The sequence below is a fragment of the Myotis daubentonii genome, chromosome 4 (assembly GCF_963259705.1).
Source record: "Myotis daubentonii chromosome 4, mMyoDau2.1, whole genome shotgun sequence".
Taxonomy (NCBI): Eukaryota; Metazoa; Chordata; class Mammalia; order Chiroptera; family Vespertilionidae; genus Myotis; species Myotis daubentonii.
Window position 1 is genome coordinate 79,622,808 of NC_081843.1, and position 12,863 is coordinate 79,635,670.

The window sequence follows — 12,863 nt, forward strand, 5'->3', positions numbered from 1 at the left end:
TAACTATTGCCGGAACCGGTTTGGCTCAGTGGATAGAGCGTCGGCCTGTGGACTGAAAAGTCCCAGGTTCGATTCCGGTCAAAGGCATGTACCTGGGTTGTGGGGCACATCCCCAGTGGGAGATGTGCAGGAGGCGGCTGATCGATGTTTCTCTCTCTCTCATCGATGTTTCTGACTCTCTATCTCTCTCACTTCCTCTCTGTAAAAAATCAATAAAAATATGTTTAAAAAAAAAAAAGTTAACTATTAACTCTCCTGTACCCACCAATGTAAATGAACCAGATGTTTCTCCATTTTGCCTTTTTATCCAATCCCAGGGGTTTCCCCAATCTGCTTTCTCCTGCCCCCTTAATCTATCACCAATAGATTTCATGTAACCCTCCTCAGGTGTCCTCCTTGTATTCGAATGTCTAAACTAAGCTGCAAAACCCCCCATTCTCCGGAGCATTTTCTCAATCCAGTTGAGATTTTGCTTCTGGACAATTGTCAGTTTGGCTCAAATAAACTCATAAAAATTCTTTATAGGTTTGGACACATTTTACATCAACAGTGGGTATTAGGAAATAATACCAAAATAATTTCACCAAGGCAATGACGCAACACGTTTTGGTGAGATTAGGCGGAGGCGGGGTCCATTTCAGGAAACCCACAGGAATAGGTCGTCCAGAGTAGCCGCTCTCTGGACCCTCAAAGCCACTCCCTCTAGCAGCTCCTTCCCTCTGCCAGGCCTGGGCCCTGCAATGCCCTCACCATTTCCCAGTACACAAAGCTTGCATTTCAAGGCCGTCTCCACCGCAGAAGTGCAGCTCCGCTCAGCTCCGCTCCGTCCTTCCAGGAGGGGACTCCCAGACACAGGGTTCTGAATGGTCTAACGTTACCTTCATTGACGCGCACGCTTGGCCCTGTCCTGTTTTTCCAGGTCCCGGGCTATTATTTAGACCGCGGTTGCCCGAAGTGGGGAAAGTGCGGCTTTGGAGCTGGAGCCAGCTGGCCCCCGCGCGCTCGGAGCCCCGCAGGTGATACCCAGGCGGCGCCTCCCGCGGTCACGTGGCCGGAGGGGCAGCGCGCGACGTGGAGGCTCAGCGCCGGGTGAGCGCGGGGCGCGGGGCGCGGTCCCGGGGGCGGGGGTCCCAGTCGCCCGGCCGGGTCGGGGTCCCAAACCCTCCCTCGCGGAAGGCGGGGCCCGGGGCGGGGCAGAGCCCGCAGGTGGGAACCGCGCGTGGGGAGGACCCGGGGGCGGTGCACATCCGTGGAAACTCGGCGGGTTGTGGGCGAGCTGGCTAGGTGGCTGCTTTCCCGCTAATGTTGGTTTAATGGCCTGTCCGACATTGAAAATATAAAGAATAGGTTTGAAAGACTGCTTCTGCCTCTCTCCCTTCCTTCTCTCTTTATTTTTTTCTATTAATTTTGAGCCTTAATAGTGACAGCGCACTAAATGCAGAGTAGTATCCCGGATCGCATCCTGGAACAGAAAAAAGACATCAGAAGAAAAACTGGGGAGATTCTAGTAAAGTCTGTGGCTTAGTTCACGTTAACGTCTTAATTTTGATAAATGTACCCTAATATTAACATTAGAGGAATCTAGGTAAAGGAGACACAGGAGTTCTCTGTATTATATTTGCAATTTACTGTAAATCTAAAATTGTTTGAACAGGAAAAGTTACAGAACAAAATCGTACGGTGCTGTGCGACAGGCCATTGTTGGGCGGGGATCCGGTTCATTGCTCTCTGCCAGGCCTGACAGGAACTGTGTGTTTGACCAGCTTGTTTGCTGAGGCCCGAGTTGTTAGGCTGCTGGGCGTGGGTGCTCCTAGTCCAGTTTTCCAGGCGGAATCTGCTTTCTGTTTTAAATCTGCCTGTCACATATCTTTGGAACGCTTGTTCTGCACAAGCAAACGAGACACATATACAGTACTCCCTGCACTAGGGGTGTGCTCAGTACAAACATTAGGGGAGAAGTAAGGACTGTAAAAAAAAAGAAGAAAGGACTATTAAAAGGTTTAGTACAGAGCTCGAAGGGCTCAGAGGTAGGAGAAATCACATCTGGCCCAGGGTAGTTTGGAGGGCCTGGCTGAAGGGAGGCGGGGAACGCATCCCTGGGATGGAAACTGGCCCCAGCAGAGAACTGAAGGTACCAGGCTGAGGCTACCTGGGAGCAGATGTAGGCCCTCTCATATGGGAGCACAGAGCATGCCCAGGGAGTACTCACAGTGGAAACAGGAAGTGAAAACAGGACTCTTGTAGCAAACAGGGCAATACTTTAAAAAATGTATATATTTTTATTGCTTTCAGAGAGGAAGGGAGAAGGAGATAGAAACATCAGTGGTGAGAGAGAATCCCTGACCAGCTGCCTCCTGCACGTTCCACATTAGGGATTGAGCCCGCAACCCAGGTATGTGCCCTGACAGGGAATCAACCGTGACACTCAACCACTGAGCCACACTGGCCGGGCAATAGAACGACACTTTTATAATATAGGCCATGGGAGCCATGAATGGACAGGCATCACTCGATCTGTGCTTCATCACAGTGTGTGGAGTAGCTCAGTTAGGGAATTATTGGTTTAGTCCAGGAGAAGTCATAAGAAATTCATCCAAGCCTGTGAAGTTCAGGTGCAGAGAAGGACAAGGCATTGGGAGATTGTGGGTCTAGAGGACCTGACAACTGAAGGTACCAAAGAGAAGAGAAAAAAAAAAAAACAACCAGAGTTTTGGACCTGGGTGTTTTAGAGCATGGTCGCCGCCTTTGCAGAAATAGAGGATGCAGGAGGAGACGCAGCGGGAACTGGGGAGGGGAATGAATTTGTTTTTAAACAAGCTGCGTTTGAATTCCTGCCAGGATATCCTGCTGGAGATGTGTCTTTAAGAATGGAAGCCAAACATATACAGAAGGGACAGGAAGAGGAAAGGAGCCTGAGGGGGCAGATAAGAGAGAGTGGGGTGGGGGGCCCGGGAGGTTCCTTGGCTCCCCCCTCCCCCCACCCTCCCCCTCCCCCTCCCAGGATTCCTGTGGGACCAGGGGCCTGGGCGTTAAGTCCGTAGACACAGCTTCTGCAGAAGTGGAGGTGGCTGAGGAGCGAGGCTAGGTCTTGGGTTTAGTGATTAGGAAGTCACTGGTCTCTTCTCAGAGAGTTTTAGTGCAGAAGTAGGAGGATTGCTCAGTCTGCAATCTGTTCATTCTGTGGCCTTTCCCAAGTGACCAGACCACAGAACAGGGAGCCAGAGAGATGTTCCTAAGTTCTGGCTGCCACTGCCTGTATAGTTTGAGGCTGGGCACCTGTGCCTGGACTGGCATAGTAAAATACAGCTCGTACGCCCTAACTGGTTTGGCTCAGTGGATAGAGCGTCGGCCTGCGGACTGAAAGGTCCCAGGTTCGATTCCGGTCGAGGGCATGTACCTTGGTTGCGGGCACACCCCCAGTAGCGGGTGTGCAGGAGGCAGCTGATCGATGTTTCTAACTCTCTATCCCTCTCCCTTCCTCTCTGTAAAAAATTCAATAAAATGTATTTTTTAAAAATACAGCTCGTAATAAAACCAGAAGGGCTCTTTCATTCTTAGCAACACCTCACAGTTCATAGAACTAGGGATCCATGGAGCACTGTGGAAAAAGCTGATACAGAACTGGGATTTTAGGGCTTTAACGAACAAAAAAAATCGTGTCCAATTCCTTCATTTGACAAACAAAAAAATAATACTCAAATTCTAATTCATTAAACATTGATTTCAAATATATCAGTGGTGCCCAGATATAGGGTTTATGGAACTAAGCATAACTCTCTAAAAAGTAATTATGCTTAAACCCATTTTGGAAATTTGAAGACAGGCTCTAAGAAGTTAAATGACTCGCCCAGGATCACAGAATAGCATTAGTGGAGTGAAATTTGAACCCAGAACTCCTGAGGCCAGGGCTTCTCTGTTGCCCATCTATTGCCTCCCTGGTTGTCAATATTGAGTGCATTTAAAACTAGTCAAATGGAATGTTAGTAATATGTTCCAAAAGTCAAGTTTAATTTGATTACATTCCACATTAATATTACTATTAGTATATAAAAAGTGTGAGGGTCCACAGCCAACAGTTCCTGAATTACATTTTAAAAAACAGTAGGGTATTGGACCATGTGAAAGCTTACTATTATGTTAAATTCTTAATAGCAGGAAGATGTTCTCATGATGCCTGAATATAGGGGGTGCATTAAAAAATTTTCTTAGCTAATCCTGTGGTTGCATATTCTTTCCCCTTATTGCATTTTTCCTTTGTGTTAACCAATTCCGTTTTCTTCACTGCTGGCTGCCTAACCCTGACCACACCTTCCTTAACAGAGATATGAGGTTATAAACAGGAATCTGCTGGACTAGAGGTAAAACACAGCCTCTTCGGTAACAAATAACTTCCCATCTACCCTGACAAATAAAAATAGAACTTACTTATTTAGGAAGTAAATTTGTAAAGGAACCAAGATGATTTTATTAAAGTTTTGGGGGGAAAATGGGTCTGCCTGGCTGGTGTGACTTAGCGGTTGAGCATCGACCTATGAACCAAGAGGTCACGGTCTGATTCCCGGTCAGGGCACATGCCCAGGGTTTTGGGCTTGATTCCAGGTAGGGGGCATGCAGGAGGCAGCCAATAAATGATTCTTTCTCATCATTGATGTTTCTATCTCTCTCTCCCTCTCCCTTCCTCTCTGAAATCAATAAAATATATTTTAAAAAATAAATAAAAATGGACCTAGTAGACTGTTGAGTGTTGCTAAAACTAGCTATTTTAAGCTTTTACTTTTAGTTCTATTAGATGTAGTAATAGAAACTTGATTTACTCTGATGTTAATCTCATTGAAATTCTCCAAATGATACAAAGCAGTGGCTAAGAGTGTAACAGTGTCTCTGACATCAGGGATCTGGATTCAGAATCTGGCTCTGGCTCTTGTTAGCTGTGTTACTTTACCTGTGTGCACTTCAATTTAACTGTACTTAGTAATAACAGTGTTGTCTTACAGTGTTTGTAAAGAATAAATAAAATAATCTAAGTAAAGCACTTAACATAGTGTCTAGAACACAGAAAGCAAGCAATACGTACTAGCTCGCTATTATTATGTTATTAAAAAATTGTTGCTGACTTAAGGCACCCATTTTAATTATTTTCTTATATAGGAGGGCACAATTGATTAACACACTTCTCATCTTGTCCCCTAATCCAGTTAAAATTCCCTTGTTTTTTTCTGTGACTATCATATTATTGAGGTAAAATTTGCATATATGAAAATGCACCATCATTAAGTATGTAGTTGGATTCATTTTGACAACCGTCATTCTAGTCAAGATATAAGACTTTTCCATCACCCAAAAAAGTTCTCTCATGCCCTTTGAAGTTCACCTTCCCACCCTAGGCAACTGTTGATCTATGGTCTGTTATGAACATTAGTTTTGCTAGGATTTCATACAGTATGTGGTTCTTCAGTTAGTATAAATGTCGTTACCTGAAAAAAAAAATGTTACCTAGTATAAATGTCTGTAACATTCACCATGTTGTTGCATATATCAGAAATTTATTATTGATTGCTGAATATATTGTATTGTATTGTATTGTATTGTATTGTATTGTATTGTATTGTATGGATGTACTGTAACTTGTCTGTTTTCCTATTGATGGACATTTGGGTTGTTTCCAGGTTGGGACTAATTTGAATAATGCTATGAACATTCTTACACACATCTCTGTATGAACATATGTTTTTGTTTCTCTTGGATAAATCACAAGAATGCAATTGCTGGGTCACTGTTGAAAAGAAACTGCCAAACTTTTTACAGTATCTGTACCATTTTATACTCCCACCAATAGTGTATGTGGATGTCCACATCTTGGCAACACTTGCAATTGGCAGTAATAGGTGATTGAATGTCACTGTAGTCTAATTCGACAATTCCCTGAATGACTAATGATGTTGAGTGTCTTTCCATCTTTGTATCTTCTTTTATGATGTACTAGAGGCCCGATGCACGAAGATTCATGCAAGAATGGGTCTTCCTTCCCCTGGCTGCTGGCACCGCCTTCTCTCTGGCTGGAGCCGCCTTTCTGCCTTCCCACACTGCCCAGAGGCCCAGAGCGGCTGGGGTGGTGCGGAATGCCCCTGGCTGCTCGGCGCCTGTGTTTGCAAATTAACCTGCCAGCTTTGTTGGGTGAATTTGCATACTCACCCCTGATTGGCTGGCAGGTGTTGCGAAGGTATGGTCAGTTTGCATCTTTCTATTTTATTAGTGTAGATTACCTCAAATCTTCTAAGGACCTTTTTTTTAATTAGAGAGAGAGAAACATTGATCAGTTACCTCTTGACCAGGGATCAAGCCCACAACCTGGGTATGTGCCCTGACTGGGAATCAAACCCACCACCTTTTGGTGTAGGGGATGATGCTCCAACCAACTGAGCCACACTGGCTAGGGCTTAAGGGCCTTTGCTTTTACACATTATAAATATATGGTACTTTGACCCTAAAAACAACAGAAAACCCTTCATATGTGATCAGATCTAGTTGGCATCTATGTATGGTTTTAATAGTGGAAGAATAGGAAAGAGATATCAGTAAAAAATAAGATGTAACTATTTTTGAAAGACTGCATATATGAGATTTATTTTTGAAAGTCCTGGTAAGCAATTACTTAAACAGCAGGATATTTAGAAAAATATGTCAGATGTGGGTGGTTGTTTTTTTTAAAGAGTCTTGTGAAAAGGATGAAATATTTCTAAATAACTTCAGCAAAGCAGCTGTTTTGTAACATCTGGTGGTGAAAGCCCCTCTTAACTGTATTCTGTACTGGGCTGAGCATTTCAGGTGCTCTCTAGCCACCAGGTAGGCCACTGTCACCAGGTAGGTGTCTACGATGGTCTTCAGACCGGAAGATGTTTTTACCTGCAGATGTTTTCTTCTAGGAAGAAGGGCAGGCAGTTAGCCCCATGCTATCCAGTGTGCAGCCTTGCTGAGGTGATGGTTTTGTTTTTCTGCCCTAGAGGCAAGTTGATTTCAGTTTGCATAGTCTTTCTTTGCTTTATTCTTTTTGCTGTCATTGTGTGTGTGTGTGTGTGTGTGTGTGTGTGTGTTAATCCTCACCTAAGGACATGCTTAAAGAGGGGAAGAGGAGGGAGGGAGGGAAGAAGAGAGAGAAGCATTGATAAGAGACAGAAACATTGATGTGGGAGAAACATCGATCGGTTGCCTTCTGTATGTGCCCCACCAGTGATCGAACCTAAAACCCAGGTATGTGCCTGACTGGGAATCGAACTGGCAACCTTTCAGTGCACAGGTCAATGCTCAACCAACTGAGCCACTCCAGCTGGGCTATTCTTTTATTAAACAGGATTTCTTGAGCACGGGTTATGTCTCAGTTTTAGGCACTGGGAATGAATGAGTGGTGATCCAAACAAAGGAACACTTCTGCCCTTGTGGAGCTCACATTTCTTTCTTCTTCTTTTTTTTTTTAAAAAAAAATATTTTTATTGAGTCTATTTCAGACAGAAAGGGAGAGGGAGAGAGAGATAGAAACATCAATGATGAGAGAGAATCATTGATCGGCTGCCTTCTGCACGCCTCATACTGGGAATCAAGCCCCAAACCCGGGCATATGCCCTGACTGAGAATCGAACCCATGACTTCCAGGTTCATAGGTCGACGCTCAACCACTGAGCCACGCCAGCCAGGCTCACATTTCTCTCAGGGCCACCCACAGCAGGTCTGGGCTCTGTAGGGGAAATCTGAAGGGTGCCCTAGCTCTTGACAGGCATCCTAGGCAGCTGGAGCCACCCTCCGCTTCACGGGCTCCCTCTGCTGGGCTACCTTTCCCCTTTCAGAGGCGTGATTTGAAAATGAGTAAAATATGGTATGTTAGAAGGTCATAAGTGCCAAGGAGAAAGATAAAGCAGCTAAGTGGGACAGGGAGAAGGCTGCAGTTTTAGACAGGGTGCCAGGAAAGGCCCCACTGAGAAGGGAAGACTGAAGGAAGGACCCACAGGAGGTGCGGAATCCGCTGTCACCTCTCTGGGGGAAGAGCATTCATTCCCCCAGGCCAGGTGAGCGCAAAGCTCTGGGGCAGGAGTACTTGGCATGGTCCACAGCACCGGAGGCCAGGGCAGTCAGCCTCGGCTGAGGGCGGGCAGAGATGGGCGTCAGGCCCTGCGCCACTGGAAAGGCTTTGCGGTTTGCGCTGGTTGCATTGCGACATAGGTTTTGAACGGAGGCAATCTGATTTGAGAGGGAGGTGGGGCACCTTCCCTCCTCCCACCTAGGACTGTCCCACATACAAAACCTTTGCTAATAGTGTCTGCACAGGGGCTGTAGGAGGAACCGAAGAGCCCTGGGCACCTGAACTGAATAAAGGGCGGCGAGGGGACAGAGGCAGGACACCCTTGGTCATTCATTGCAAGGCTTGTTTTTTTTTTTTTTTCAGAGACTTGTCTGAATTTTATGTAGCTCTTAGGCTTGTGAAAACAGAACCTTTTCCTTTATAAGCTTGTATCTCTGTTTCCTTGGCAAAGACCCATCTGCTTTATCCTGATCAGCAGGTAACTGCCTTTCCTGCTTCCTCCCCATTCGCTGCTTCTTTGAAATAAGAAGTGGGAATTTTCCTCACCAGGAAGTCCTTACACGTTGAACTGGATTGTGTTTGTGTGCTGGTGCTCCCTGGAAAACCCAACTCTCTTACCCTGACGGTGTTTTAACTACTGTTCTTCCTCCCTGCAGATAAGCTGGTTTTCCTTATGGTAACCGCGGCACCTGGCTGATGAGCAGGGCGTTGAGGCCACCGAGTGAGGCCGGGGCGCAGACCTGGGAAGCGGAGGACGATGACATGGCAGAAGGCGACTTAGGGTACGGCCTCGGGAGGAGGCCCGGCGGTATTTATGAAGTGCCAGTTTCACACTTGGTCACATCTAGAAGAAGATCAGATGAGACGAACTGTAGCCCTCCCCCGTTTCCCAGGAAGGGGGAAGAAAGAAGTGGTGCTGTTTGTCGGCGTCCCAGGCCTCAAGACACATACCGTGAAGGGCCCAGGACCCCCCAACACAGACGACACAGTAGCACTGGTAAGAATGCGTGTCCCCACCTCCCTCCCCACACAGGACAGTGGTCACCAGAGTGCATTTTAGAGATGTTTCTCTATTCACCTCTTGAGATTGGTGATGGTTCAAAAGTAATTGATGTTTCTATTTCCAAGAATTGTTCAAATTGCAAAGTACACTAGTTATTCTGCATTAATACACACATGTTAGTTATATCAGTGAATAATTACCTACCTTGCTTTTTTTGTGTGTGATATAGTGGTAGACTTCATGTATTCCCTTTTATATTTTTCTTATTCAACAAATATTTATTGGGTACCTATGAGGTGCCTGGGACAGTTCTAAGCTCTGGGAATAACATCATTGAACAAAATTGTCCAGGGCCCTAATTGTAGTCTAGGAGACAGAATAAACCTACAAATCAGCAGCTGTATAACATCAGGCAGTGGTAAGTGAAGGGATAGTGAGTGATTGGAGGGGCTGGGGCACTGCTATTTTAGGCAAGGGTCAGGGGAGGCCTGCTAAGGAGGTGACATTTGAGCAGGCAAGCCCAGTGCTTGTCTGGGGAGGAGTATTACCAGCAGAACACAAGTTTCTGCGTATTTTAGGGATGTCATGAAATTCTCAAAAATTAGAAAAACAAAATTAATCTTGACCAGCTGGTGTGGCTCAGTGGTTGAGCATTGTTGACCCATGAACCAGGAGATCATGGTTCCATTCCCAGTCAGGGCACATGCCTGGGTTGTGGGCCCAGTCCCCAGCAGGGGGTGTGCAGGAGTCAGCTGATCAATGATCCTCTCTCATCATTGATGTTTCTATCTCTCTCTCCCTCTCCCTGAAATAAATAAAAACATATTTTTAAAACACAAAAAATTAATCTTCACTTATTATAACTAAAAATAAATTATGCTGTACATTAAGGAAAGAATAAAATGCAGATCATACTGTGATAGAATGGTACAACTGCACAGCGTTTGGGAACCCAAGCATGAGGCCTATGCCTGCGCCGTGGCACAGCTTTTGTGACTGTATCTTTTGTAATCCACATCGTAAAACTTCCCCACCAAAGTGGAACAAACACACATTAGAACAACACAAAAGTAACTTAAGAAACATGATTTTAGATTTACAAACAACATGTTGTAGCTGGGGATCTATCCCTATCCCGCAAAATCCTTCTTGAAATTAGGATGGGATTATTTATATATTTTTCTCCCAATTTCTTATCATGCATAGGAATGCATACTGTTTTGCAAGCAAGATGTTGAAAACTGAATATGATGCTTTGTAAAAACATGGGGAAACCACTGGGATAGAAGCGAGATGCAATAGCAATAGTATGAGCTCTTGTTTTGTTGGGTTATGGGCTTTTATCTTTTATCAAAGTTGATCTGATCTTAGGTAAGAATGTTGTGTGAGTTTCCTAATAGGTTGTTTCCAAATTACCAGAAATTTAATGGTTTAAAACAAAACACATTAATTATCTTACAGTTCTGTAGGTCAGAAGTCCCAAGCAGGTCTCACTGGGCTAAAATCAAGCCATCGGCAGGGCTGCCTTCTTTCTGGAAGCTCTAGGGGAGAAGCCGTTCCCTGGCCTTTCCCAGCTTCTAGGCTGCCTGCATTTCTTGGCCATGGTCCCCTTGCCCCATCTTCAAAGCCAGCAGTGGCTGGGGAGAGTCTGACACTGACTCTCCTGCCTTCCTCTTTCATTGATAAGGACCCTGTGAGGACATTGGATCCACCTGGGTAATCCATGGTACTCTTCCATCTCCAAGTACATCCCATCTACAAAGTCCTTTTTGCTATGTATTCACAGGTTATGGGGATTAAGATGTGGGCATTGTTGGGGGCCATTGTTCTGCCTACCACAAATATTAATAAAACAGAACTTGTCATTGTCCATCCAATGTTACTTTTGTTCCTCCTTTAAAACTTTGTATCATCAGAGTAAAAACATGAAGTAGGTTTTACCTTGGATACTGTCATATTGATGAAAATTCAGAATAGCAAAGGAAAAAATTGTTTTGAGAAAATTTTAATATTCCTCAAAATATTCTTTCTAATTTTCTTCTTTTCCTCCCACTTGTAACTTACCACTTTAACGTTTTCCTGTTGCCAGTGAGACCACAATGAAAATGAAGCTCCTGGAAAGCTCAGTGTTATGTCTCAGTTGATCACATAAGGAGAGAATAATTGAAGTTACAGGAGACTGCTAGTCATTCTTGTTGGAAAGAAATTAAATTCAGGTTATTTCTTAGGTATTCATATCACTACATTGATCAAATTTAAGCCAACACCAAAACTTATTTAGTTCACTCACCAACATTCATGTGTTTTTGTATTGTGTTTGTATATTAGTAATATGTAGTAACTGACCCAATTATTAACAAGTTTTTTTAAAATATATTTTTATTGATTTCAGAGAAGAAGGGAGAGGGAGAGAGATAGAAACATCGACGATGCGAGAGAATCATTGATTGGCTGCCTCCTGCACGCCCTCCTACTGGGGATTGGGCCTGTAACACAGGCATGTTCCCTTGATTGGAATTGAACCCAGGACTCTTCAGTGTGCAGGCCAATGCTCTATCCACTGAGCCAAACCAGCTAAGGCAACAACAGTTTTATTTTAGAATCCTTCTTAAAAGTCTTTTTATTCAAAGTAAAAGGTGTCCCAAAATTCACGCAAGAAGTAATTTTGATAGAAAACATAGAATTATAATTAAAAATTGTAAATTTTTTATTGATTTATAAAGTATACAGTATAGGGTTATGTGGCACATATGCACTCTTTTGTTATTGCCTGAGCAGCCGTATTCTCGAAGAAGAGTGGTCCGATGATGCTTCCAGCCCAAAATCCGCACCAAACTGTGACACGTTGTGGATGCATTTGTTTCTCAACCATCACTCGTGGATTTTCTGAACCCCAAATGTGACAATTTTGTCGATTAACCAAGCCATCAAGATGAAAATGAGCCTCATCGAAATTCAGCCACATTTATGCAAAACGGTCATGGAAAATTTCAACAAAAGAGTGCATATGTGCCAGCAAAGCCGTGGAGGCCATTTACCCGATATGCTATTCCATACATAACCCTATACTGTATACTTTATGAATCAATAAAAAATTTACAATTTTTAATTATAAACCTGTGTTTTCTATCAAAATTACTTCTTTCTTTTTTTTTTAAAATATATTTTATTGATTTTTTACACAGAGGAAGGGAGAGGGATAGAGAGTTAGAAACATCAGTGAGAGAGAAACATCAATCAGCCGCCTCCTGCACACTCCCCACTGGGGATGTGCCCACAACCAAGGTACATGCCCCTGACTGGAATCGAACCTGGGACCCTTGAGTCCGCAGGCCAACGCTCTATCCACTGAGCCAAACCGGTTAGGGCATCAAAATTACTTCTTGCGTGAATTTTGGGACACCCTTTGTGTATCTCTTCATTTGTGAAATATTTTAAGCTACCTATTTTTATCATTTTTTGGTTTATTACAATTCTCTTTGCAATTTAGGGGAAATCTATATTTGATAATTTGTAAACAAATGTCCTTATATTACTAGTTAAAGCAAATGTGTGTTTTTTTCTAATAGATTCTAATTCGGAATTGCCAAATGTAGAGTTAAAGCAACGTCTTGATGAAACATTAGAGGTAGGTACTCTAACATAAAAATTCTCATGGGAATAAAGGCCCACTGGTAGATATTTTGTTTAAGGAATCCTAAAATTGTGTGGAAGGCAAATGTTGGCTTTCCAGATATTGTGAAGGAGCCATGTGGTGAAACTATGAGCTGGCCTCCTCAGTTTCTTATC

General features: G+C 43.9%; 1 protein-coding gene across 3 annotated transcripts in view; it reads left to right on the top strand.

Moving 5' to 3' along the window:
• The first annotated feature begins 267 nt into the window (after positions 1-267).
• Positions 268-12,863, top strand: part of CCDC125 (coiled-coil domain containing 125) — a 28,880-nt gene continuing 16,284 nt past the window's right edge. The window contains exons 1-3 of one of the 3 annotated variants that reach the window (XM_059694421.1): positions 268-1,089; positions 8,728-9,068; positions 12,644-12,702. In XM_059694421.1, the coding sequence (XP_059550404.1) occupies positions 8,768-9,068; positions 12,644-12,702 (360 nt within the window). In that variant the 5' untranslated portion in view covers positions 268-1,089; positions 8,728-8,767. Of the gene's footprint in view, positions 1,090-2,036; positions 2,393-8,727; positions 9,069-12,643; positions 12,703-12,863 lie in introns of those variants that run through there. The other 2 variants (XM_059694419.1, XM_059694420.1) reach the window with 2 other exon arrangements.